Below are 24,298 nucleotides of genomic sequence, written 5' to 3' on the forward strand. Positions count from 1 at the left end.
TTAAAAGAGTGTAGGCCCATGTATATGTTTTCACCAAAATAGCTTTCTAGTTTGGGGAAGGTGTAATAGAAAAAGAAGAAAAACAACTCAAGAGATTTTGGATTTTACTGATACTCAATTTGCAAAGGCTCAAATACAATTAATTGAACATTTACATTTAGTTGTAAATTATAAGCAACTTACTTTGGTAATTTCCTTTGAGGTATTTTATGAAGCACAAGTTCTAAAGAAAACATCACAAAAATATTCAGTTTGTCACTGATCATTTTTGTGAATTTAACAGAGAACAAGTTTTCAAGTTTACAATCCAGTCACTCTTACTCACAGCCACACTTCATAAATCCTTATCAAAAACCCTCCAGGTAGGTACACTGGTTAAATGGTTAACTGGGATTCACCCAGAGAATTGAGTCAATAAAACTTCATTCTCTACAGGCATCTCAAGAATGACTTCAACAATCTCATGTGGCTTGGGTGACTCCGGGCAAAAAAAGAAACATTTAACTAAGGACAATTGTTATTTAAACAGTAAGAATATATACAAATTATTCCGCACTGTCCTCTTCTTATTTCAGAGACATCATCTGTATTGAGACACATATGCCTAAAAACTTTTTATGAAAGAGCCAAAGCTAGAACCTTACAATGTGGCAGTGCACTTGTATTGGGAGGTAATGCTCCCAGAGTCTATTAAAGAGCTAAAGTTTGTGTCTGGCTTGAAACTTATTAAAGGCACACACGTGAATGAATAAATGAAGCTATATGTGGCTACTAAAAAGTGATCCACAGATGATTTTCAACCAGATGGCTCATTCCACCATGAAAGTTTGCTAAGCTAAAGCCAAGCTTAGTTCAAGTATTCATTTGATCTGTCACTAAATGCCCAGATTTTAACATAATCTTCTAGTTTTTAAAGCTCAGAGCATGGTTCTTGGTTTTGAGAGTAGCCTACTTGTTTCCTTTTCCAAAGTTGACTCTTCTGACATTTGATGTATGAAGGAGCGAGGTAATCTCACCTCTGATAGCTTGAAGAAGAAACACCTATTTCTTTCATAAAATGCAACATTCAAATAAGAATCATCAACATGCAAAAAGGCTTGACTATTGAGTTTGCATGCTCAAGAAATGAAAACATTATAATATTTACAGTACACAACCCTATAAATGTTATAATATATTCCTGAAAACTGATCCTTCAAAGTTAGTAATGATTTTGAGGTTTCTTTTTATATTGTCTTCTTTATCCTCTTGAATGTATCTCACCTGTGAAAGCAGCCTATTGGATGCATACCAATTCTGTGCTAACAGATGAAGCACCAAACTTCAAACCTCACTGTGAAAACGAGGCCATACCACTCAGTTCAGAATGTCTCATTTTCTTTTTGTATCACAGAAATTCAAATCCACAATGTATTTCATGCTTCACTGGAGAAATTCACAGCTTAGAATTATGTATAGGAAATGAAAGGATAGATTCTTAAGGCCATTGGAGACTAATTCTCAAATAGGCGTTATTAAAAAGAATGTTTATATTACAAGTATGAATAATAAGAAAACGTGGAAATGTTCCTATGATAATTCAAAACCTTCATCCTCTGGTTTACTTCAAGATGTTTTCTTTTGGTTCCAAGTACCTCTACAATTTCCATCTTTAAGATCACTAGCTTTCGACAGCCATGTTGGTCTTGTTCTTATTTAGTAGATCAAAGGTTCTCTGAAGCATAATGAGTGAGTTCTTCAACTGCAAAGAAAATTTTTCAAAATCAAATTGTTTCAATTTTTCTGATTATTTGTATGCCAAAAGTTTGCACTCAATAAAATTCTGTTAATACTGATGCCCAAATAAAAGACTGGGGTTCCCGTCGTGGCTCAGTGGAAACGAATCTGACTAGTATCCATGAGGATGCAGGTTCAATCCCTGGCCTTGCTCAGTGGGTTAAGGATCTGGCATTGCCATGAGCTGTGGTGTAGGTTGTATCTGGCGTGGCTGTGGCCAGCGGCTACAGCTCCAATTCAACCCTGAGCCTGGGAACCTCCATATGCGAAGATTGACCATAACATATGGTCATATGTGGTTCTTAGGGTATCTGTCAGCGTGATTGCTAGAATTCTTTCCATCTGTGGCAGTGCTGCACTGCCTCCTATAACATACAGGTGTGTATTCTACCTCCCATTAAGTCCATTCATCAAATGATCCCAAGTGAAGGGCTTGTTTTCTTAAATGGTTTCTGAAGATGCTGTGGTCTCCCCACAATTCCTTAAACAAGGCAAGTTCCACTTCCAGGCCTTTGCTTGCTATTATGCTCATGTTGGTCTTCACCTATCTAAAATGTACCTGTCCCCATTGTTTCCACTTAATTTTCCTTCATCATCCTGTCTCTAAACCCCCAAAGCATTATTATTTACTTTGACACCTATTTTTGTACCTCTTTACTGCTGTTAGCAATACACATGGACATTTGATTTCTCTGATAAAATTGTGGGCAACTTGAGAGCAAGAATTCACATGCTGGACACTGTGCTAAGTACCAGGTACACAATGATGAGCCAGTAGGTACTGTCCCTGCCTTCATGGAGCTTACAGACTAGTGAGGTATACAGAACTAAAAGGAATAATCACATACATAAATATATTCTCATGCATTGTATTAAATTTTTCACATGAAAACTTAAGGATGGTAGGTAGTATCATTTTCTAAAATTAGGTCAACTAGAGAAGGTTTGGGTTTGGCTCAGGATGAAAACTGAATTCTGCTTTGGACATGATCAATCTGGGATGCCTGCTAGCATCCAGGTGAAGACACCAAGTTGGCAAGTGGCTATGTGAGTCTGGACTTGGGGAAGGGGTTAGGATAAAAAAGATGCTTTGGAAGCCATTGTCATACAGGGTATTACAAGTCATGGGCAAGGGGGAGGCAGGTGTGTGTGCTGTGGAGATCACCTAAAGGGCAGTAGATGAGAAGGGAAAAGAATCTAATGCAGAGCCTGGAGCACTGAGCCAGGATGAGGTCAAGGAGAGAACATGGATTTAACCAGCAAAAAGTAGTTCTATGGGCAAACACATGGAAATAGAAAGATTAGCGACTGCCAGGAGCTGAGAGACTGAGGGATGGGAGTGACTGCTCATAGCTACAGGGTTTTTGGGGGGATGATAAAAACATTCTGGAACTAGATAGTGGTGATGGTTGCACAACCTTGTGAATATACCAAAAATTCTTTAAAAGGTGAGTTGTATGGGAGTTCCCATCATGGCGCAGCAGAAACAAATCCAACTAGGAACCATGAGGTTGCAGGTTTGATCTCTGGCCTTGCTCAGCCTACAAACTGCATTGTAGGTCACAGATGTGGCTCGGATCTGCCCCGCCCCCCAAAAAAGGTGAGTTGTATGGTACGTGAATTATATCACAATAAAGCTAGGTTTTGTTTGTGGTTCCAAAGAAAGAAATATTAGGTATCTCATAAGAAAGGAGTGGTCAGCTTTGTCATATGCTGGCACTGTAAGATGAAAACTAAAAAAAAAAAAAAAAAAAAAAAAAAAAACATTAACTTTAGAAGCCAGAGGTCACTGGGGAGCTTAGCTTGAGCAACATCAGCAGAAGATGTGGAGGAAAAAATCAAGGCAGCAGGAAGCTGAAGAGCAAGTGAGTGAGTTAAATACAAGTATCCAATTCTGCCCCCTCCTAAAACCCCACCAAGAGCACAGTAAAGGCATAAATCCACAAGCATGGGGAAAACAGGAAAGGTGATGATAGCAACACAACTTTGGAAACTGGAAGGCAGATGGACGACTTAGCAGCCCTAAAAATGCTGAACTGAAAACCAACCAAATTTATCCTGAAGGCTGCTGAAAAGCCTCAAGAATTGACAGGCATCTCTGGACGTGAGAATAAAGAGGAAGGGACTGAAATAAGAAGGACTGGATGAACTTTTGAACACACAGTCTCTCCTATGACCTGGACAGAAATCTACAATCCTGTTTTATGGAGAGGATAAAACAGAGGGTCTTTGGCTGTCTGGCCAGGAAGACACCAAGACATTGTTCAAGGCAGCAGTACCATACCAAAAACGGGGATTATACAAAAACATGTACACTGAGTGTTGAGAGCATCCCTCTGCCCGGCCCTCCATCCCTCTATTCTCACTCAGCTCCTAAGATGTTGGCAGCCAGCCCTTAATCCTTCAAGTAGGAGGCTGGAATATCTTCTCTGTGAAAACTGACCAATCCAACAGGAAAGACCTAAAGATACTGATACCACGATTTCTCAACCAAGGGCCCAGCCAGATCTACCAAGTTCAGGGTAGACCTGCCCAAACCACAGTTAAGAACTTTGGATCCACACAAGCAGGCAACAAAGGATGACAGACATCTAAAGAAATCCTCTAACCCTAACAATAGAAATTAAAACGGGGAAAGGAGGTTGCTGGAAAGCGAGTGTACAAGAAAAGGAAAAAAAATTAATTATCAGAAATATGATCAGAGAGAAAGATATTTACTTAAAAATATCACAATGCTGGAGTTCCCGTCATGGCGCAGTGGTTAACGGATCTGACTAGGAACCATGAGGTTGCAGGTTCGATCCCTGGCCTTGCTCAGTGGGTCAAGGATCCGGGTTGCTGTGAACTGTGGTGTAGGTCACAGACGTGGCTCGAATCCCACGTTGCTGTGGCTCTGGTGTAGGCCAGTGGCTACGGCTCCAATTTATATATATAGGGTTTATATATATAGGCTTAGGGTTAGGGTTAGCCATTAAAAAAATAAAATTCAGAGAAATGGCAGCTCTCAGAAATTAAAAACTTGTTAGCAAAAGTTGACAAACTCAATAGAAAGATGTGAAGAATAAGTTGAGGAACTCTCTCAGGAAGCAGAACAAAAAGGCAGAGATGGAAGCTGCAAAGAAAAGGTAAGGTTAGACAACCCATCCAATAGAAGGCCAATGTCTGATTATAGATGCTGTAGAAAGTCAGAGGAGGAGAGTGGAGAGGAGGAAATCATCAACCATATAACTCTTCATTTTCCAGGGAGAGGGGCCATGAGTTTCCAGATGCAAGGATTAGGAATCTGACAGCCTCGGAATTCTCATTAGTAATACTAGAAGACAAAGTGCAATAAAGCAATGCCTTCACTGTTCTGAAGGAAACTTATTTCCAAGCTAGAATTCTATCCCCAGCCCAACTATTAATCATGGGGAAGGACAGAATAAAAAGTTTTCATACAGGTGAAGTCTTATAAGATTTACCTCATACCCTCTTCTTCTCAGGAAGCTACTAGAGGATATGTTCATTAAAAGGAAGGAGGGGAGTTCCCATCGTGGCTCAGCAGTTAACAAAACCTGACTCACACCCATGAGGATGCGGTTCGATCCCTGGCCTCACTCAGTGGGTTAAGGATCTGGCGTTGCTGGGAGCTATGGAGTAGGTCACAGATGCAGCTTGGATCCTGCATTGCTGTGGCTGTGGTGTAGGCCAGCGGCTACAGCTCTGATAAGACCCCTAGCCTGCGAACCTCCATATGCTGTGGGTGTGGCCGTAAAAAGACCAAAAAAAAAAAAAAGAGAGAAAAAAGAAAAAGGAAGAAGGAAACCAAGAAAGCAGAAACATGGGATATAGGAAGCAGGAACCCCATGATGACAGCTATGCATCTGCAGAGAGGGCCAGTCAGAGGCTTCATGGATAGAATGCCTGAGGTGACTGAACGATGATGAGAGGAGACAGAGCATTAGGGATGAAACACTTATAAACAATACAATAAACTCATCAGCTGTAATAAGAAGGCAATCTCAGGGATTAAGAAAAAGCAGTCATGGTTCATTTTGTGGCTCAGCTCAGAACAGTAAACTGAGTCAAAACAAAGCCAACACTGAATACTGACCTAACCAAAATTATAACTTCCTTGGGAGGATGGGGTGATTTGAAATGGGAACAAGAAGAGGGGGAAAGGAAACAAAATCCTAATCTTCCCTAACAGGAAGTCAAAAGATAATGTCTAAAACTGAAAAATCAGAAAGTATCAATACATTCTTGTTGTTTGTCAATATGAAGGTAAACACCAGAAGAATAAACGCAAGAGAGTTAAAGGTTTTTGTCTTCAGGAATGTAATGGAGAAGAGGGTACCTAGATTGCTAATTTTCTGGATTGCTAAGTTAACTCTTTATGTGAATGAGTGATTTGGGTGAAAATAAAACCTTAAAAAAGTGAATGAGTTACAAAGGATAAAATAGTGACAGAGTAGGCCACTCTAAGAGAGCTTGACTGTGAAAGGGCGGGAAGAGGTAGGTACGTAGATAGAGAAGGATGTGGATGGTGTGGGTTTTCTACTGCAGGAGAAGAGAGCAGGGTCAGGTGCTGGGAATAAAGATCCAGCTGAAAGAGGGAGACTGAAAATGAGGAGGCGAGAGGAGCGATGGTGCCTCCTGCTAGCTCGGGCTGGGACGTGCCTCCAGAGGCAGAGCAATGCTTCTAACGAGAGTGCAGGGCAGGACAGGAGTGCAGCAACAGGAAGGTCTGTGGATCTGGATATGGAAGGAGAGGGAAAGTCTCTTCTCTCCTTGAGGCATGGTCATTGAGTTGACAGTCAGCAGGAAAAGAGTGGAGAGGAAAAGGAGAAAAGTGAGAATGTGATCTACTCCTTGCTGAGTGGGAGATGCCGTTAGTAACTGTAGGCACTGTGCATCTGAAGAGGCTTGTCGAAGCTTGGTACTCGCATGATAGCCTAAAAAAAAAAATCTCAATAACCGAATCTTCTAACGGGGTTCCCATTGTGGCTCGACAGGTTAAGACCCCACATGGTGTCTATAAGGATACGGGTTCAATCCCTGGCCTTGTTTAGTGGCTTAAGAATCTGGGGTTGCTGCAAGCTATATCATAGGTATGGCTCCAATTCGACCTCTAGCCTGGTAACTTCCATATGCCGCAGGTGCAGCCATAAAAAGAAAAAAAATGTGGAGTTCCCCTGTGGTGCAGCAGGTTAAGTATCTGACGTTGCACTGCAGTGGCCTGGGTTTGACCCCTGGCCCAGGAACTTCTGCATGCCACAGGCATGGCCAAAAATAAATAAATAAAAGGGAAAAAAATCCCAACACTTAGAAGAAAAGAATGAAAGGAAACAAAATTGTACCGGTGATTGTGTCTGAATTTAGAACAATGGGTTTTTTTTCTACTATGCTCTATTTTTCAATTTTGAAAAGTATGCATGCATTATACCATACTGGAAGTATTAATCTTCATTTTTCAAAGGGAATCCTAAGTTTTGGTTCATAGACCCAAGCAGCATACATTGACACTATGTTCAAGAGAATGCTTATAGCAAAACACCAAAATAACCTAAACATTCATTCTTCAGTGGAGAACTGGCAAAAATAATCATGGCACATATGTACAGTTGAATTCTATGCAGCTGTTAGAAGAAAAGGAAGAGTTTCATATGGTGACATGGAAGTAGCTCCATGATACATGATTAATAACGCACATACAATACTTACCATTTATATAAAAACAGCTAATATTAAGCATAAAAATTTATATAGATCAATACGAAGACAGGTAGATGTATGCAAGTTGATACAGAAACATCTTCAAAATAGATCACTAAATGAAAAAGAGGGTATGCAGTGGTAAGTATGGCACTTCCCATTTTGTTAAAAAAAAGTACAAGTGATTATACCCATAAAATGTATATTACAGAAACTGGCAAGGGAAAATGCCTCTGGGGGGTTGGGTGGGGGGAGGAATTCTTCAAATAATATAGTAAATGTTCTCTCACAACCAGAGAAGCAGGTGACTGACACTGGATGAGTACCAAGTACCATGGTACACAGAGGTGCCCACCTGTTCAAGCATCATGATAGAGTCCTGGAGCACGCCTTTTAAACGATGGGCCTGATCTTTACTCTTTTGAATATTTTCTGCTCTTGACACCATATCAGAGGCTAAACTGAAAGAAAAATACCATCATAAAAATCAAAGGAATAGCTTATATTCTTTCATGTCTAGAAATTATCAGTGCCCTATAAATTTGCAAACAAAACAAAAAAGGAAACAAAACAGTTTATGACTATAGAAGAGTTGGCAGACCAAACTCACTAAAACTGGAATTAAGTTTTCTACAGCAAAGGAACAACTGAAATAATAGATTAGGGTGGGAAAGACTTACTTTAAAGAGTTCTCTTCTTGGAGGTTAAGACGGTAAAAGGACTGAGCAGCATATTCTATCTTTGACAGCTTCAGAAACAGCGTCACGTTCAACAAAACCAGCAAAAGCAAACTAGGCAGAGCAAATTGGACCTGGTTAATCCACTTGTATTCAGACCTGAAGCAATGCCAATCCAGAATGGACATGCAGTGCTTCAAAAATGTGTATTACCCAGACTGATTTCTAATTACTGTCATTATTTAAACCAATTATCCCTATTTTATTGCATGAAGTAATTACTTTTAAGTATCGAGTGGATGTTGAGGACAAAGCTGGAAGGTAACTAGTGACAGTTTAGTCATCAAATAAGCAGGTTGGGATTGTCCCTGACTTGTTCCTCTGCTAGGACTCACAGCCAGCATTGCTGTGTGACCTCCAGCTTAGAAATCTACCATGTTAGGAGTTCCCATCGTGGCGCAGTGGCTAACAAATCCGACTAGGAACCATTAGTTACGAGTTCGATCCCTGCCCTTGCTCAGTGGGTTAACGATCCAGCATTGCTGTGGCTCTGGCGTAGGCTGGCAGCTACAGCTCCGATTCGACCCCTAGCCTGGGAACCTCCATATGCCATAGGAGCAGCCCAAGAAATGGCAAAAAGACAAAAAAAAAAAAAAATCTATCATGTTAGCTTTCAAGATTTACTTTGGGGTGCTTTTATCTTAAGCAATTATATGTGCATAACTCTGCACTTCAGAAAGGAAATGAAGATCAATATGGACTTGAACATAGGTAGATCATGATGCGCCTCTTATTCCCAGGGAAGCCAAAACAAATTTGAAAAAAATCACCTTTCAGCAAAAATTTATTCTAGTTCAACTTAGACAAAGTATCAAATTCCAAACATACATTAATGGTGTCATATATAAAATGTTACATTTTAAATGGACTTACCTCTATTGGTCCTCACAACATTTCAAGTGAATGAACATATCTTTTATTACACATATATGCAAACATATAGATGGCATCATCTCTCACTTTTTCTGTTAAAATACTGACTTGCCCTTAAGAACACATAGAATTCACCTCAACCCATCCAGAAGATTTTTCTTAAATGAAAACTAGGTAGTAACAAGAAAATCAAATCTATGAAATTCCTGTGGCACTGAAATGGTATACAGATCAACATTTCAATTCTGACTATACATTTTTTGCCAATAATTGAAAAGATCACAGATAATATTTACTATTCAAAATTATCATGGCAAACCGACTTAAGCAGATTATGAAAACTTTTTACGAAATTCAAAGGCACAACAAACATTTCCTATGTTCTGAAATCTATAATTAGAAAAAACAGCTGATATAAGAACTTTCACTCCAAAAAACCACCACCCAGTGTGCATCATCCCGTCAGAACTAATTCAATTGTTCTGATGGACTACCTCAAGATTCAAGTACAGCCACAGAAATAACAGTAGTTTAACTGTTATCTGAATAGATTCCAATAGAATACTCTGAGATTCAGACTAATTGCCCCAGTATTTCTCACCCGACGATCCTCAGATCATGTGCTTCAGGATGACTTGTGCAATGCGTTTTAGAGGACTACTGATTCCTGATCCTTACTCGAAAACTACTGACTCACTCTTTTGGATTGGGACTGAGAAATCTGTATCTTAGCAAGTGATTCTTATGCACACTAAAGGGTAAGAACCACTGGTCTAATCAAATAGAATAAGACTGCATTGCTGGGATTTCACCAGCCTCCATATATAAATATTCCCTTTAAATTCATGGAACTTCCCATATAAACCCATGATGGTAGAAACAAATCAGATGAGTCTAAAAAACAAAAACATTTACTAAATGTGTATTTGGTATTCCCTCGAATTTAATAGTTCTGAAGATCATTTAAAACCTCTAAGACTGAAGCATATCAAATTATTGTTTTTGTAGGTCAAAATTGGTCAAGTAGTGGCAATTTCTAAATAAGACTATCCAAGTACATTCAAATCCTTTTGGAAATCATTAAAAAATGATAAGTGAGGACACAAGCAAAATAAACATTCAAAACAAATACTTACAAAATACTCATCACCACAATAAGGAGAGTGTGATAATTTTCAATTTCCTTTTTCTTTCCTGCTAATTACAAAAAAAAAAAAAAGCCACATTAGAATCAGGATTGTGATTATAGCTGGTCAAATTTACTTTCATTTGAAAAGTACTAGAAAAGAAATTTTTAAAATTATTTGTAGGAGTTCCCGTCATGGCGTAGTGGTTAACAAATCCAACTAGGAAACATGAGGTTGTGGGTTTGATCCCTGGCCATGCTCAGTGGGTTAAGAATCCGGTGTTGCTGTGAGCTGTGGTGTAGGTTGCAGATGAGGCTCAGATCCTGCGTTGCTATGGCTCTGGCGTAGGCCGGTGGCTACAGCTCCAGTTAGACCCCTAGCCTGGGAACCTGCATATGCCACAGGTGCAGCCCTAGAAAAGGCAAAAAGACAAAAAAAAAAAAATTATTTGTAAAGATAAAGTGATTGAGAGTGAATTACTGTCACCCCTTTTTTGACTGAGTGATACGAAACAAATCTACAAAAAGAAACCCTATATGAGTCCTGAAAATTGGGCCTATATAACAAAGTAATTTGTTCTAAAATTAAATAAGCAGGAGTTCCTGTTGTGACTCAGCAGAAATGAATCTGACTAGTATCCATGAGGACACAGATTCGATCTCTCGCCTCAATCAGTGAGTTAAGGACCCAGCGTTGCCATGAGCTGTGGTGTAGGTCGCAGATGTGGCTCGGATCTGGCATTGCTATGGCTGTGGCGTAGTCCAGCAGCTACATCTCCGATTCAACCCCCAGCCTGGGAACCTCCATGTGCTGTGGGTACAGCCCTAAAAAAACAAAAAAATAAAAAGTAAAAAAGTAAATTAAATAAGCAAGTCAATATATCATGTACCATCTCTAGCTAAGTTCCACCTCAGCAAATAATGTTTGAGCCAAGTTTATGTATAGTGCTTCCCTCCTTAAAAAAAAATTTTTTAATCACTCTCACTTGTTTTCTGTTGCCCAAATTTTGTCATTAAATCCCAAAATTAAAGAGCCATTAGGCTTAAATGGTAGAAAAACATATTCACACTAAAATATAAGCCTTAGAAGAAGAGGATTTGATAATGTAGAAGGGTGAGAAGATATGACAGCTTTATAGCTCTGACTGGGAGGGAATAACAGTTAGTAGGAGTAAGATGTCTACAAAATTGAGAGTGGAGACAATAAAAGTCAAATTCTATCTCTGCAGTTTTACTGGGCTGGCCTTGACAGTACATAAGGACTAAAAGCATATAGTCATTGTAGTAGATTCAAGAGTAGAAATCAGGAGTTCCCGTCTCGGCGCAGTGGTTAATGAATCCGACTAGGAACCATGAGGTTGTGGGTTCGGTCCCTGGCCTTGCTCAGTGGGTTAACGATCCGGCGTTGCCGTGAGCTGTGGTGTAGGTTGCAGACGTGGCTCGGATCCCATGTTGCTGTGGCTCTGGCGTAGGCTGGTGGCTACAGCTCCAATTCGACCCCTAGCCTGGGAATCTCCATATGCCGCGGGAGCAGCCCAAGAAATAGCTAAAAAAAAAAATACAAAAAAAAAAAAAAGAGTAGAAATCAAAAGTTTATAAATGCTAGGCAGGAAATGAATGAGTGAGGCATGTAGCAGTGGGTAACACCAGTGGGGACTGGTGACCTGGGGAGAGCCTATACCTGGTCAAGTGGAGCAGCTACTCCTAAGCTCCAACCCACTGATGCTATGAAGGGATTTGGGGCCAGGCCTGGCAGATCTGAGTTTTTATATAAAAATATCCAATTTTATATAAATACCATGTGGCAGAGTTCCCATTGTGGCTCAGAGGTAATGAACCTGACTAGTATCCACTAGGATGTGGATACGATCCCTGGCCCTGCTCAGTGGGCCAAGGGTCTGGTGTGGCCATGAGCTGTGGTGTAGCTTGCAGACTCAGCTCAGATCTGGCATTGCTGTGACTGTGGTACAGGCCAGCAGCTGCAGCTCCAATTAGACCCCAAGCCTGGGAACTTCCACGTGCCTTGGGTATAGCCCTAAAAAGACAAAAAACAAAACAAAACACGTGGGCCCAGTAAAATACTTCTATTGGCCACACACTTGCCATTGTGCAACTGCTCCTTTACATTTATATATTAGTTATTTGTAAGGAATTCATCATTTGACAAAGATAATCAGAAAAGGAGAAAGGGAGGCCTCCTAATAACTGAGGTATATTATAATAAACAAGAGGTATATTCTGCTTTGTATAAGTAAACTTGTAGAGAAAAAAAAAAGTCTTTCATATCTGTTTACCAGGTAACTGCTACCTGTAATATCCCCTTTGGCATGGAAGCGCATCTCTCCAGAAGAACACTGAGAAGAAAGTTTAGGAGCTGTTTCTGCTGTTCTGTTGAATGTTCGCCTTCTCCTTCTTAGGCCACTCAGTTTTCCAGGGTCTTCAATGGACTGATTTATCATAGATTCTTCCATTAACAAGTCTGATTCTAAGAAGAAAAAAAATCTTTATATAGTGGAGAAACCTCCTCAACTATAAGATACAGGGGTGTTGGTTCTTTTGTTCTCAGTTTGCATTTTTTTTTTTTAAAACCTTGGTACATTTTTTTTTTTTTTTTTTTGTCTTTTCTAGGGCTGCACCCACGGCATATGGAGGTTCCCAGGCTAGGGGTCACCTTGGCAAACTTTAACTATTACTGAGGTTCTTATGGCCTAAATTCAAACCTTACTGTTGGTTTGTTTGTTTTTTTTTTAACCACACCCACAGCATGAGAAAATTCCTGGACCAAGGATCAAACCTGAGCCACAGCAGTGACAAGGCCAAATCCTTAACCATTAGGCCACCAGGTTAACTCCTCAAACCTTCCTCTTAATGAAAAGTGTTGGCATGTACAATCATCCCATAATGAGGCTTCCTCATTCTAGGAAGAATAAACTGTATGAATAAATGATGGGATCATCAGAGCAAATTCGCCATGTGCTATGTTAAATACTAATGTATGGAGTTCCCACTGTGGTACAATGGGATCAGCAGTATCTTTGCAGTGCCAGAACAAAGGTTTGAGTCCCAGTCCGGTACAATAGGTTAAAGGATCTGGCATTACTGTAGCTAGAATGTAGGTCATAATTGCAGCTCAGATCTGATCTCTGGTCTAGGAACTCTATATGCCATGGTGTGGGGGAGGGGGCAAAAAAGAAAAAAAAATATATAAATGTAACAATTTCAGTTATGGAAACAACAGGCTACATACTTACAATGGATCATTAAAAGATTTCCAAGGTAGATTATAGGACTTGACTTTCAATCTCAAAGGAAAGAGTAGCATATGATAAATAGTTCTAATTTGCAGTGAAGGTTTGCAAAAAAGGAAGCACTATAAAGAAAATCTGCAAACAACCTAAAAACTTCATTTTTATCATTTCTTTCAAACTTTCCCTTCACCAGATTTCTTATGAGAAGTTCATTATCCAGTGGCCAAACTCATTTTTGGGTTTCATTTTCTTTGATCCTGATTTGGAGTTTAATAATGAAATAGCCGGAGAGAAAGACAAGAAAAATCAATAATCAGCAAACTGGATAACAAAGCCTTAAATTACCCTGAGTTGCTTGGCCACCACTTTTTCTTCAAAATTAATTATGCTCATATATATATATATATGTAGAAGTTCTCGGGCCATGGATCAAACTCTTGGGCCACAGCAGTAACCAGAGCCACAGCAGTGACAACACTGGATCCTTAACCCACAGAGCCACTGGAGAACTCCATCTCCATGTATGTTTTAAGGACTATCCAAACAACAACTCTATCACCTTCCCCAGTCTAGTACCCACCTCCACCCAATCCACACTTGTACATGGTACTGTTGCTAAGTGGGCCTGTGTAAACTCAGGAGAGCTGCACTGGGAAGGAAGGTGTGGACCCGAGGGGTCTCCAGATATTTATGATCAGGTCGCGTGGTCCCTCACTGCAGTCAGTTGCCTTGGCTCCTTGCAGTGGGAAGGAGCTCCTAACTGTGATTTTGGACAAGTCACTTAACCTCTCTCTGTGTTTCAATGATTCTTCTTTAGTAAAGTGGGAAAAAAATAATAGTACTTACATCTCACAGAGTTGTAATGAGATGATATTTATAAAACACACAGAACAACATCTGGCATATCCTAAGTATTATTTTAGTGTTTGGTAGACAAATGAAAATTAGAAGTTTTGAAATTTCAAGTGGGGCAGTTGGAACCACGTCAGTGGGAGTCATTCCAACATTATCTACCAGTTCCTGCTATGACTCCAAATGAAGAATGGAGTTAATAATTGCCATTCTGTTAATAAATGCTATTTTTACAAAAATAGATAAATCAAGAAATTTACAAACCAAGCTGTTTGAAATAGTCCGCCAATGAACTCCAGGAATTCTTCTCAATTAAAGATTTGACAATGGCCCATGGTTGTTTTTTGTATTTCAAGTCTGTTGAAACTCTAATGGATAAAGAAGAAAGAAAAATATTTATTGAAAAGACAAGATGTAATTATATTAATATTGTAATTAAACATGAGAACAAATTCATGAATTCCTGTCGTGGCTCAGTGGTTAACGAATCCGACTAGGAACCATGAGGCTGCGGGTTTGATCCCTGGCCTTGCTCAGTGGGTTAACGATCCGGTGTTGCAGTGAGCTATGGTATAGGTCGAGACACCGCTTGGGTCCTGTGTTGCTATGGCTGTGGTGTAGGTTGGCAGCTGTAGCTCTGATTCAACCCCTAGCCTGGAATATCCATATGCTGAGGGTGTGGCCCTAAAAAGTAAAAAAAAAAAAAAAAAAAAAAAAAAAGGCAGAAAAACGTAAGAATGAATTCAGTGAAAAGCAAAAAAGATTCAGAGTAATTAACATTATTTTCAAAAAACTGTTTTTTGATAATGACTTTTTTAAGAAAATTACTGGGTTCTGCCAATAATTTCATCAACTTGGCATTTTCTTTCTTTCCTTTCTCTACCCCTTTGCTTAAATAGTGGTAAGGGCTCAAAATAAATTCTAAACTTTCTAAACGCCTTGCATAAGAAAGTCTCTCCGGGAGTTCCCGTCGTGGCTCAGTGGTTAACGAATCCGACTAGGAACCATGAGGCTGCAGATTCGATCCCTGGCCTTGCTCAGTGGGTTAAGGATCTGGCGTTGCCATGAGCTGTGGTGTAGGTTGCAGACACGGCTCAGATCCCGCATTACTGTGGCTCTGGTGTAGGCCAGTGGCTACAGCTCCGATTAGACCCCTAGCCTGGGAACCTCGATATGCCGCAGGAGCAGCCCAAGAAATGACTAAAAGACCAAAGGAAAAAAAAAAAAAGTCTCTCCATACATTAGTTGAAAGTAACTACGTTAGCTGAGACCAGGCCAAGCCCATGGTGGCCCAGCACTAACTTCAATGCACCAACATTTCTGGTCTCCCATCGCAGCATGCATTTACCACCCACCAGGTGCTCCTCAAGTCTCCCAAACCCCTGGCTGTTCAACAGGGTCCTGGCACCAGTCCTGGCCCCTGCATTGCAAGCACAATTCTACAGCTCTCTCTTCCTATGGCAACTGAAACCACCCATATTCTGGACTGTGCAGCTCCAGGATGTCAAAGCCTTTATCACCTTGAAGCCATGAGTGAGGACCCCCACCCCTCTGCTGATCACCTGTGGGTTGTGTAGTCTGAGCAAGAAATAAACGTGGTTGTGTAAAGCTATTACTAAGACTTCAGAGTTGATATGTTACTACAGCGTCATGTAACCTATCCTGCCTAAAGCCCTCATTTACAGTAGCTCACCTCAGTTGGCATTTCTGCTTTGCGGATCGGACGATATGGTATCTGTTCAAGGTATAGAAATAATCGTGATAGGGGACATCATGTGTCAGCACTTCTGAATCTACCAAATAAAATTGTGCTTCCCGACTTTCTTTATACAATCTCTGCCAAAATAAAAGGAAATGTTTTTGCGTGTCTATGTTTAATTCATCAAATTCCTTGCCAATTTAGAACATCCTAGAACATACTAGCATGCCTTCTCACAAATTACAAAAGACCTGAGAAGCTTAGGTACAAAGCCAGAAGGGCTGCTATGCTGCTTGTGCTATCTGTGAATTGAGAAGGGACTTGCAGAAATAGTATTTGCTGCTTCTCCGTCATTGCACTGAATAATTTTTATTTTTTTCTTTCTTTTAGGCCTGAGGAGGGAAAAGAAATCTTATAATCTCTTGTGTGTATTATCAGTTTATAAAGAATTTCAAATGTCCCCGGTAGGGGAACAATTCAAAATTCAATTGAACAAAGCCAGGACCCCACCTCAAAATTTATCAAAGGTAAACAAAACCATGCTTCACCAAAAAAGTGAAGGAAGGGGACAACCAAACAAAACACTGCTTTCTGTAAACAGGATCGAAATTGGTTGTTGGTTAAACCTTTCTCATTTTAACCTTCCTATTCCATCCATCCTCTGAGGTTAGCAGACTCTCCTTTTTAAGCCCTTTTTAATGCTGACGGACAAAAACCATGATAGCCAAATAATTCAGGTGTTATTTTCTAACTTTGCATAAGAGATGTGCTATACTTCAACACCAACTGGCCAAACACAAACCCTGCAGTGCCACTGGTCACAGAATAAACAGAGCATTAAATACCCTACATATGTCATAGCAGCCGTCTAGTCATTTGGCCCTAATCCTTGACATGATTCTGTAAATCAGATCCCAGTAGTGTTCTTTAAAAAAAAAAAAAAAAAAAAAAAAATCTTTTATGAAGAAGTTCAAACATATACAATAGTAGAAATGAAATATAATGAACCCTCATTGGCTTACCAGCCAGCTTCAACATTAATGCCCTCCCAGTCCTGTTTCATCTGTACCTCTCCCCACATTTCCCCCCTCCACCACCATCCTCTACCTGGCCAGACTGCACAAAATATATATAAAAATTAACAATTCCTTAAATCTCAGAAATACTTTTTTAACTGGTTTGTTCCAATTACAATTGGGTTGATTTGGTTGATATACCTCTTAAATCTCTTTCAACCTGTAAACAGTTTCTCCCATTTTTTTCTTGCCGTGCATTTGTTTAAATTGTCCTGTAAATTGGTGGCAGGGACCCTATGACAGGCATCTTCTCTCTTCCCATGGGCACGATTCTTTTGGATACTCGCAGCATGGACATACCTGCCTTTCAGTGGCTGTGGTGCACTTTCCAGTTAGTGGATTATTAAGGACTATAGTGTAGGTCATGGTCCTCAGTTGGTCGCCTCCCGGTTCTACGTTCCAAGGGGTGGATACTATATCTAATTGCAGCAAATATAGAAAGAGTTAGTTCTAGAAATTTGGAGGGTATGATTTGTAATGGAATAAAAGAGGGAGTTTTTTATGTATTTAAATTTTTATTTTTGACCAATCCAAACTTCCTTATGACTGTGTTATTAGTTTAACATTAAAGAGTAAAATCACATGTTAGGCACTCTTCTTGTATGTGACATATACCCTAGCTCTGATCCATTTACTTCTAAATTGTTGTCTATTGAAACACTTTTTTCTTTTCTCTAGAAGATAAAATTTAAAGTGGTTTCATCTGTAGGTTTCTTTTTAAATTCCCCAGTACCTAGGAAGAGAAGAAGTGGTGCTGGCTTTACCAAACAGACAGAACACATCAACATTCCCATGACCAAAGAAATAACCTTGAAAAGTCATTGTTGTTATACAGCAATGGGACCTGATCCAACCTGTGGAGAAATCAAGTTAATCAGAAATCATGTAATGAGGAATCATATGATGTTAATGGCTTATCTGCTGAGATCTTTAATCAAGGAAGGGGCAATGAATATAAATAAATCATATAACCTTTTCTAAATTAAGAAAGCTATAATAGAATAATCTCTCTGTACTTATGGCAAGATCTTGGTCAGAATTCTTTATTATTTGCTTAGCAACAGCACAGTGAGTAAAAACACAGTTTGAACAAATATATCTTTAGAACATAGCACCATACAGCAAGGGTCATTTAACAAGCCAAAGACTAGGAAAATACAGAAAAGAACATAATGAATTCTATTCAAAGATCTAACAAAGTCACCTAACGCTGTTAGCACAGTGGATTTAGGCAATTGGTATTTTTGGCTGCTATTCATCAACATCCTAAAACATAGGAACCTTTATCTAACCCATTACCCCCCATTGAAGGAATGCAGCAAAGCTTTAAGATATATCCAATTTTACTCAACTTCTTTCATACAGCTAGACCTAGGGATTTAATGAGAGTTCCTAAAGCTGCCTTTTGTATATCTAGAACAATTCTGCAAGTAAATTAAAAAAAGGAACATCCCAAATCATGGAATCTATAATACTGAATTTGCTGTAAAAAATTATTTACATAGGTGTACAAGAAAAAAGATATAAAATTTATAATAAAACACTTTTAAAAAAATCACTTCAGTCATATGTCAGCCTGTTTCAGAAAATTATACAAATAATTCATTGTTAATCCACAAGAGAATTTAAAGATATGATTGAATTCCACCATCAAAACTGCACGCCATTCAACAAGGTAACTACCAACAAAGATAAATGCCACTCGTATTTTCATCAGTGTTACCAACCTGGCTAACAGGTTGATTATCATGTGCCAGAATATCACCTAATTAGCAATATTTTGGAATAGATAAGCCCTCAATACCTAAGTAAATCTCATCATGATAGAAAAAATTGGGGAGGGAATTCCCACTGTGGCTCAGCAGGTTAAGAACCCAACATAGTGGCCATGATGAGAGGATTCACTTCCTGGCCTCACTCAGTGGGTTAGGATTCAACATGGCCACAAGCTGAGGGGTAGGTGGCAGATGCAGCTCAGATCCAGTGTTGCTGTGGCTGTAGCACAGACCTGCAGCTGCAGCTCCAATTTGACCCCTGGCCCAGGAACTTCCATATACCACAGGTACAGCCATAAAAAGAATAAAAATAAATAAAAATTAAAAATTGGGGATGAAATTATAAGAAAAAATGACAACAGTATATAAAAAGACACATAAGCCATTCTGATATAATGAGTTGAAGTCATTAAAAGCAAGAATTACAGAACAAATAATTTAAGAATCCTTTGATATAATAAAACTGGTGAATCTTCACACCCATTAAGATAACTATTATCATAAAAAACTGAAAATAAGAATGTTGGCTAATTGTGGAGAAACTGGAACCTTTATGCATTGCTGGTGGGAATGTAATATGATGCAGCCATTATGGAAAAACAGTATGGCAATTCCTCAAAAACTTAAAAATAGAATTACTGTATGATTCAATTCTACTTCTAGGGAAGTAGAAGGAGAATTTCAACAGAATTGAAAGCAGGAACTCAAACAGATACCTCAGTGTTCACAGCAGCATTATTCACAATAACTAAAAAGTGGAAAGAATTCAAAACTTCATTGATACATGAATAGGTAAACAAAATGTGGCATAAACATACAATGATATAGTATTCAGCCTTAAAAAGGAGTGAGGAATTCCCTTCGTGGCTCAGCGGAAACAAATCTGACTGGTATCCATGAGGACGCACATTTGAGCCCTGGCCTCGCTCTGTGGGTTAAGGATCCGGCATTGCCATGAGCTGTGGTGTAGGCCAGCAGCTATAGCTCCAATGGGATCCCTAGCCTGGGAACCTCCATATGCCATGGGTGCAGCCCTAAAAAAAAAAAAAAAAAAAAAAAAAAAAAAAAGGAATTCTGGGAGTTCCCTTGTGGCGTTGTAAGGTAAGGATCTGTCATTGTCACTGCAGCAGCTGAGGTCACTGACACATACTACAACACAGATAAACCTTGAATACATTGTGTTAAATGAAATAAACCAGTCACAAAGAGACAAACAGCGTATGATTTCACTTATATGAGATACCTAGGGCAGTCAATTTATGGAGACAGAAAGTAGAATGGCTGTCATCAGGAGTTAGGGAGGGGGGAAATGGAGAGTTATTGTTTGATAGCTGCAGTTTCAGTTTGGGGAGATGAAAAAGTTCTAGAGATGGATAATAATGATGGCTGCAAAACAATGTGAATGTACTTATTGCCACTGAATTGTACACTTAAAATAGTTAAAATGGTAAATTTTATGTTATGTACACTTCAGCTCAATCAAAAAGACTGGTGAATCCAGGTAGGGGTATAGGTTTTAATATACTATTCACGCAAATTTTCTGAAGGTTTACATTTTTTCAAAATTAAAAAGTTGAATAAAAAGACTTAAAATTGAGGTCTGAATTACAAAAGTAGTGTCATACAACTAACTGTAAACAAAGATGTAATTATTAATAATTTTAAATAATCTTAATTATTAAAAATAGGTCCAGTAGTAGCCATTTTCACTCTGAAATTAGGTTAAATCACAAATAACTGACCATACTAAATACTTTGTTAAAATCTTAATATTTTTAAAAAGAAGCCTTTGAAATTCATTCTCAAGAAATACAACTTTGATTACTAGGTAGTAAGTTCAGAAGATATGCAATGGTGTGCAATCATATACAGATATCTCTTTGGGGGCAAACCTTCTGACTAATTCTAATTCTAATAGCAACATGCCTATAACTGTTTATACTTGAGATTAGCCAGAAGCTTTTGCTTGCCAAAGTCATCATAGCATCAGATAGCAAATACAGTCATTCACATTGAAGCTAGATATGATATCAGACATCAAATGCAGCTGTGATTCAAAAAACAAACTTCACTTAGTACCAATGCTGCAAAACATGTTAGTTCCTTATGGCCTTTTAGCCATAAAAATGGCAATGCAACATCAACAGGCATCATCTTAGAAAATTACGAGAAATAATGTATCAAACTCTTCTGAAATATCAAGTTCTCCAGGTAGATTTGAATAGCAAGAAAATGCAAAATAGATTCAGAGTAGACATAATAAGTTAAATATAAGCTACTGAGTGAAGAGAGAGATTTGCATCCCTCAGGTATTTCACATTGTTAAAACTGGAAGAACAAAAAAATTAATGATTTTTAGAAACACCACATCCTTAATATAATCAAAAGACTTAATCCTATCAACTAGAAATCATTTTGCTACTCTACGTAAGACAACATTATTTTTCGTACAAAGAATCTGTATCAATGATATAATCTTTGAATATGTAATTATGTTTATATAAGAGTTTCAAATAAAGGGATAACATCTAATAGTTAATAAGACTGTTAGATTACAAATTAAATAGACTATGGAGGAGTTCCTGTCATGGTACAACAGAAATGAATCTGACCAGGAACCATGAGATTGCAGGATCGATCCCTGGCCTTGCTCAAGGGGTTAAGGATCTGGTGTTGCCATGAACTGTGATGTAGATCCTGCGTTGCTGTGTCTGTGGTGCCGTGGTGTAGGCTGGCAGCTGTAGCTCCAATTTGATCCCTGGCCTGGGAACCTCCATACGCCGGGGTGCAGCTCTAAAAAAACAAACAAACAATAAATAAATTGACTACGGAATAACTTTCTCTTTGACTATGCCAAGTGGCTCAGTTTATATGGATCTCTGCTACTACTATTTCTAATTTTATATAGCAAGGTAAACCATGTGCTCCCAAAGTTTATAAAATATCTTTGAAAATTTTAGGACAGATTCAATCCCTAATTAACTATAAGTTTATTTGAGATGTTTACCAAAATAGAACTTGTAAAACATAATCAATGAAATATTTTTTATAACTAATTTCCTAACTAGAAATTTTTGGGTATTTTCATTAAGGTAGACCATAGACATTGCAATTTCAAATCTCCATGAATTTGCAGAGAGAAAATACATATGTGTACCACTAGCCAGATCAACACAGAGAACTTTACCAGCATCCCAGAAGCTCCCTCACAGTCTTTACTTACCCAATTCCACGTAGCAGCTAACTACTATGCTGATTTTATGTTCATAAATAAGTTTTACCTAATTTTGAATCTGTTTTATTATAAAGAAATAATAGAATAGTATGTATTCTTTTGTGTCTGACTTATTTTGCTTAATACTACAGTATATCAGTAAGATTTACTCTTATTGTTATAAGTAGCAGCAGTCTGGGGTTTTTTTCATTGCTATATAGTATTCTTTTGCATGAACATACAAAACATGTTTATTCATTCTATAACTGGTGGATATTTGGGCTGTTTTGAGTTTGGGGGTCATTATAAATAATGCTGATATAAACATTGCACACATGTCATTCAGAGTACACGTATACCCATTTCTGAAGGATGCATATACCTCAGTAGTAGAATTGTTGAGTCAGCTTTAGTAACTACCACCAAACCATTTTACAAGTGATTGCACCAATTTATACTCTACTAGAATCCAATTGTTCCACAATGGAACTGTTTTAAATGGGATTCAACCCAAATGAAATGCTACATCAAAGTGTCTGAATTTAATTGTAGGTAGGAGCTAACTGAAAAATTACACTATTTACATGTGAATTTAGCCAAAACACCTAAACACTGGCTTAAACATCATCAAAATAAAATCAAAACCTGTCTAATTCTTCCCCTTGACAACATAAATCAATGTATATAGGCTCAGCCCTCTAAGGATAACAAAATTACCCCAAATTTATCATTATGTAAGGACACAGGACCAACCTATTATATTCCTAGAATTAGCAAATCTCTGCATGAAGCGTGAACTGGTGAACAGCAATTCAAACATTCTCTCAGCACTGATATGAAAAACACGGTTGATATAAAGTCTTCCACGAAGATCTTTCTCAGGAATATTTTCTGGGGAAACAAAAAACATGGAACAAAAGGAAGAAATCAAGGAAAAGTAATTTCAAGTTTTGGTTTCATTTGTTTTGGGGACAGAATGGTTTTTAAATGGGATTATAATGATCAGCACATTACAGGACACTATTAAAACTCTAAATTGGTATTATATACATATGTACTATGTATAACTATACCTCATCATATACAGTAATTAAACTTCATACGATCAATACTTCAGGTCATCAAAACCCAAAAGATATAGAAATACCTGAATGATATCAAACCCCCATAATATGTCATTCAAAAGAATATTTCACAAATCTATGCCTCCTCCTCTGTGTGCAGGGGCCATGCTAATCTCTGTATCACTGCAATTTTACCAGATGTGCAGCCAAAGCAAGCACTCAAAAGAATATTTCAAAAGTGACAAGGGAAATACTGAGCCCCATAGCATCTACGACAGCAATGAGAAAGCTGATTTCCGAATACTCATACATTCAGTAAATATTGTCACAAATAGCTCTAATACCTGATACACTCACTAACTTTCTAGGCTGAATAATGTTTCAAACTTGCCTTAGAGCTCACTCCCCAAAGACAAGAATCACTGTATTCACAACCTATTCTCAACACCATATATTCAAAGAAATCCTTCTGAAAATTATTCTTCAAAGCTAAATAAAGTCCAGTGGAATGGTACATTTTTCTAAGAACCTGACAGCGATAATGAGGTTGAGAACTCCTAGTAGCAAATGAAGAACCAACATCTGCTCACCTCTCCTCATATCCCTGGAAACACTCTATAAAGTAGTCCATGCTTCTGGGGTGCTTACCATATGTCAGGCATTATGCTAAGCATCTTATAAGTATCCACTCATCTTATCCTCACAGCCATCTACATCTTCATCCCCTCTGTACAGATGAAGAAACTGAGACACTGAGAGAACTGCCAAAGCTCCATGGCTAGTGAGTGACTATAATGGAATTTAAATTCACTCTAACCCCAGAGCACACAAATCTTAACCTCTATTTTACACAGCAAGGAGCTTAACTTGGAAGAATCAAAAGAAAAGAAAGGGAAGAAGAAAAAAGTACAGCTAGGAATCTGGTGAAAATAGAGAAAAGCAATCCAGTGTGAAATTTTAATGACTTTAGGACTGGATTATTTATTATTTCAAAGATGATGCCCATCAGTACAGAGTGACAACTGTGACAAAAGCTCCTCCTATTTCAGAAATCAAGCTCTAAGAATTATCTGTGTCAAGCATCTGTCCACATTAAGCCATGGGAAGCAGTATCTTAAAGTCTAAGACAGTGGTCTAAGAATCAGAAAAACTCTTCAGCTCCGC

At 38.5% G+C, this 24,298-nt stretch overlaps 1 protein-coding gene across 6 annotated transcripts in view; it reads right to left on the bottom strand.

Moving 5' to 3' along the window:
* The window catches only part of GRAMD1C (GRAM domain containing 1C), a 108,048-nt gene continuing 83,837 nt past the window's right edge, over positions 88 to 24,298 (bottom strand). For 4 of the 6 annotated variants that reach the window (XM_005670210.3, XM_013982428.2, XM_021070350.1 and 1 more), the window contains 9 exons: positions 22,824 to 22,961; positions 17,382 to 17,500; positions 16,000 to 16,142; positions 14,571 to 14,674; positions 12,515 to 12,691; positions 10,217 to 10,277; positions 8,151 to 8,261; positions 7,826 to 7,931; positions 88 to 1,741 (listed from right to left, as the gene is read on the bottom strand). In XM_005670210.3, the coding sequence (XP_005670267.1) occupies positions 1,661 to 1,741; positions 7,826 to 7,931; positions 8,151 to 8,261; positions 10,217 to 10,277; positions 12,515 to 12,691; positions 14,571 to 14,674; positions 16,000 to 16,142; positions 17,382 to 17,500; positions 22,824 to 22,961 (1,040 nt within the window). In that variant the 3' untranslated portion in view covers positions 88 to 1,660. The remainder of the gene's footprint in view (positions 1,742 to 7,825; positions 7,932 to 8,150; positions 8,262 to 10,216; positions 10,278 to 12,514; positions 12,692 to 14,570; positions 14,675 to 15,999; positions 16,143 to 17,381; positions 17,501 to 22,823; positions 22,962 to 24,298) is intronic. The other 2 variants (XM_003132665.6, XM_021070352.1) reach the window with 1 other exon arrangement.

The sequence above is a fragment of the Sus scrofa genome, chromosome 13, assembly GCF_000003025.6.
Source record: "Sus scrofa isolate TJ Tabasco breed Duroc chromosome 13, Sscrofa11.1, whole genome shotgun sequence".
NCBI classification, from domain to species: Eukaryota; Metazoa; Chordata; class Mammalia; order Artiodactyla; family Suidae; genus Sus; species Sus scrofa.